This window comes from Propithecus coquereli, unplaced genomic scaffold (genome assembly GCF_000956105.1).
Source record: "Propithecus coquereli isolate 6110/MARCELLA unplaced genomic scaffold, Pcoq_1.0 Scaffold55, whole genome shotgun sequence".
NCBI lineage: Eukaryota > Metazoa > Chordata > Mammalia > Primates > Indriidae > Propithecus > Propithecus coquereli.
The window spans coordinates 2,549,075-2,550,606 of NW_012151396.1; the positions used below are offsets into that span (position 1 = coordinate 2,549,075).

General features: G+C 30.9%; 1 protein-coding gene across 1 annotated transcript in view; it reads right to left on the minus strand.

The window, feature by feature from the left end:
* The window catches only part of RTTN (rotatin), a 243,188-nt gene that overhangs the window by 125,726 nt on the left and 115,930 nt on the right, over window positions 1–1,532 (minus strand). The window contains 2 exon segments of the mRNA XM_012657577.1: window positions 184–209; window positions 292–436. Coding sequence (XP_012513031.1) covers window positions 184–209; window positions 292–436 — 171 coding nt within the window.

Genomic DNA, 1,532 nt, shown 5'->3' on the forward strand with positions numbered 1-1,532 from the left:
CACACACTGAAATCCCCACTTAAAATACAGTTGCAGCAAAAAGCTCACATACAGGTTTTGTTAAACACCAAGGCTAAAGGTCTCATTCAGTTTACAGAATTTTAATTTAGTAAACACAGTAACAATCCTAACAAGAAGGCCATGTTGCTATGAGCTGTTCATATAACTTGAGTACTGCTTTACTGAGCATAGGCTATATAAAAATTATCCTTTTTCATAATATAATATTAATCATTTCCACAAATAAATTACTTATCAAACCTAAAATCCAAATTCCTTAATAACACTCACATGTCTAAGAAGTATTTCTAAAATCCAGTTTAGAAGTTCTACTGATGGATTTTTTCTTTGTTCCTTCATTAACTTATTTAAAAAATGTATGATATCTATCAACAGTTTCTCATCTTCGGTACAAGCAGGAAGCACTTGTAAAAACCTAAAATAAAGAAGACAATAATCGTAATTTCTAGTTCTTTAAAATACACATTATCACTGTTCATCATAGATATATATGTATTTAACACATTTCTTGTGACCATGCTATTTTATGACACTATTCTAGATGCTATGAAAAATGCAAAAATGAAGGAAACAGGGTATCTGCCTTCAGGAACCTGAGACTGTAGTGGAAAAAACCACGTGGCCAAGTAACTAACTAGAAAAACTAGAAATGATAAATACCATAAGAGAAAAATAACAAATTCAGAAAAAGTGCCAAAGGAATACTAAGGAGAAAAACATTGCCTCCGTCTGGTGAAAGTTGCTTTTTCATGCCAGAAATGTCACGTTTCACTGATAAGAAGAACTAATACTTCAAACCTAATTCTGACCAATTAGAAAGAATAGGGTAATAAAGTGAGAAGAGAAAAAAAAAAATCTAACAAGATGTTACCATAGTTTGTAACAGGCAAGGAGAATGCTGAAGGTATACTTGGAAAGGGATATTTTTGTAAGTTCAGGTAAAAGAACATGAACAAATTTCCTGAGATACTTAAAAGAAAAACTGATTTAATAGAGTGAAAAGATTAGTAGACAAGGTAAGAAAAAAAGTAGTTTGGAAAATTGTTTTTAAAAAAAGGCAATCAGGAAGAGCTATGAGATTCAATTGTATCTGTAATTTTTTTTAAATCTAAAGCAATTACATCAAAATGTTATAATGACAACAATAACACTAATCATAATATTCAGTATTAAGTACTGACCTTGTGCCAGGCTATATTCTAAGAACTTAAAACAATTTGTTTCAATCTACGTAACAATTCTATAAAGTGAGTAGCTCCATTTTGAAAGAGGAGGAAACTCAGGCAAAGATATGGTTAAGTAGTTTTTCCACACTCACATGGCTAGTGTTAAAAAATAGATACTCATCCAAGCAGTCCAACACCAGGGCTATATCATGCCATATTTTTTCATAATGTGGTGTCTGCCATATTATTTTTATATTTATTTAAAATCCCAACCTCCCCAAAATGACATTTGGATGAGAAGGATCACAAGTGTCAGATTACAAAAATAAAGGTTAGAAAAATATT